At 37.2% G+C, this 677-nt stretch overlaps 1 protein-coding gene across 1 annotated transcript; it reads right to left on the bottom strand.

The window, feature by feature from the left end:
- Positions 1-47: 47 nt before the first annotated feature.
- On the bottom strand, positions 48-672 carry LOC112494978. Its single transcript, XM_025089212.1, has 2 exons — positions 359-672; positions 48-264 (listed from the first exon to the last, which is right to left on the bottom strand). The coding sequence occupies exons 1-2, from the start codon at positions 670-672 to the stop codon at positions 48-50; spliced, it is 531 nt and encodes a 176-aa protein (XP_024944980.1).
- Positions 673-677: the final 5 nt, after the last annotated feature.

The raw sequence follows: 677 nt of genomic DNA, 5'->3' as shown, positions 1-677 counted from the left end.
GGTGTACTACTGTGAGAAGATTGCCTCCCCACATCCAAATCACTGCGCTAAATTTGTCTAATTCCCGACACATCGAGCTGTTTCTTCAAGCGAATATAATTCAATATCTTCGAGTTTCCTATAAACTCATGCGGTATGTTACCTTTATGGCATACTTCGACAAACTGCTCCCATCCGACTGGATTAGAGTTCTTTCTACTTCTCATAGCATCGTTAACTAAATCAATAATATTCGCTCCGGGTACCTCGGTACCATCTATAAATCTATATATAAATACTTTATATCATCATAAATCATATATATATATCATATATATATCATATATCATATAATATATCATCATAATCATCTATAAATACTTTCCCACTTGGCTTCCACGATACAAGACTGCGAGAGAGCAAATGTTTAGTCAAAAGTTCAGCCTTACGTCGAAATTTTTGAGGTACACTCTCGATAACATTAGCTACTAGATCGTCTTTTAGGGGTTCCTGTTCCTCCTCGTTGCTGGTGATTGTTGGTACTATTGGCGCTGGTGATTCCGCATTATCCACTATGGGGAGTGCTATCGTTTTTCTCGAATCTTTAGCAAAAAATAAATATCGCTGTAGAATCTGATTGTAGCGTTTCCATTTTTCGTCAGCTTGCAGTTTGGATCGTAATATTTCATCCATGTCTC

The sequence above is a fragment of the Cephus cinctus genome, unplaced genomic scaffold (assembly GCF_000341935.2).
Source record: "Cephus cinctus unplaced genomic scaffold, Ccin1 Ccin1_scaffold1065, whole genome shotgun sequence".
Lineage (NCBI taxonomy): Eukaryota > Metazoa > Arthropoda > Insecta > Hymenoptera > Cephidae > Cephus > Cephus cinctus.
Note: the sequence above shows the minus strand (reverse complement) of the source record. Positions and strands in the feature narration are given on the sequence as shown.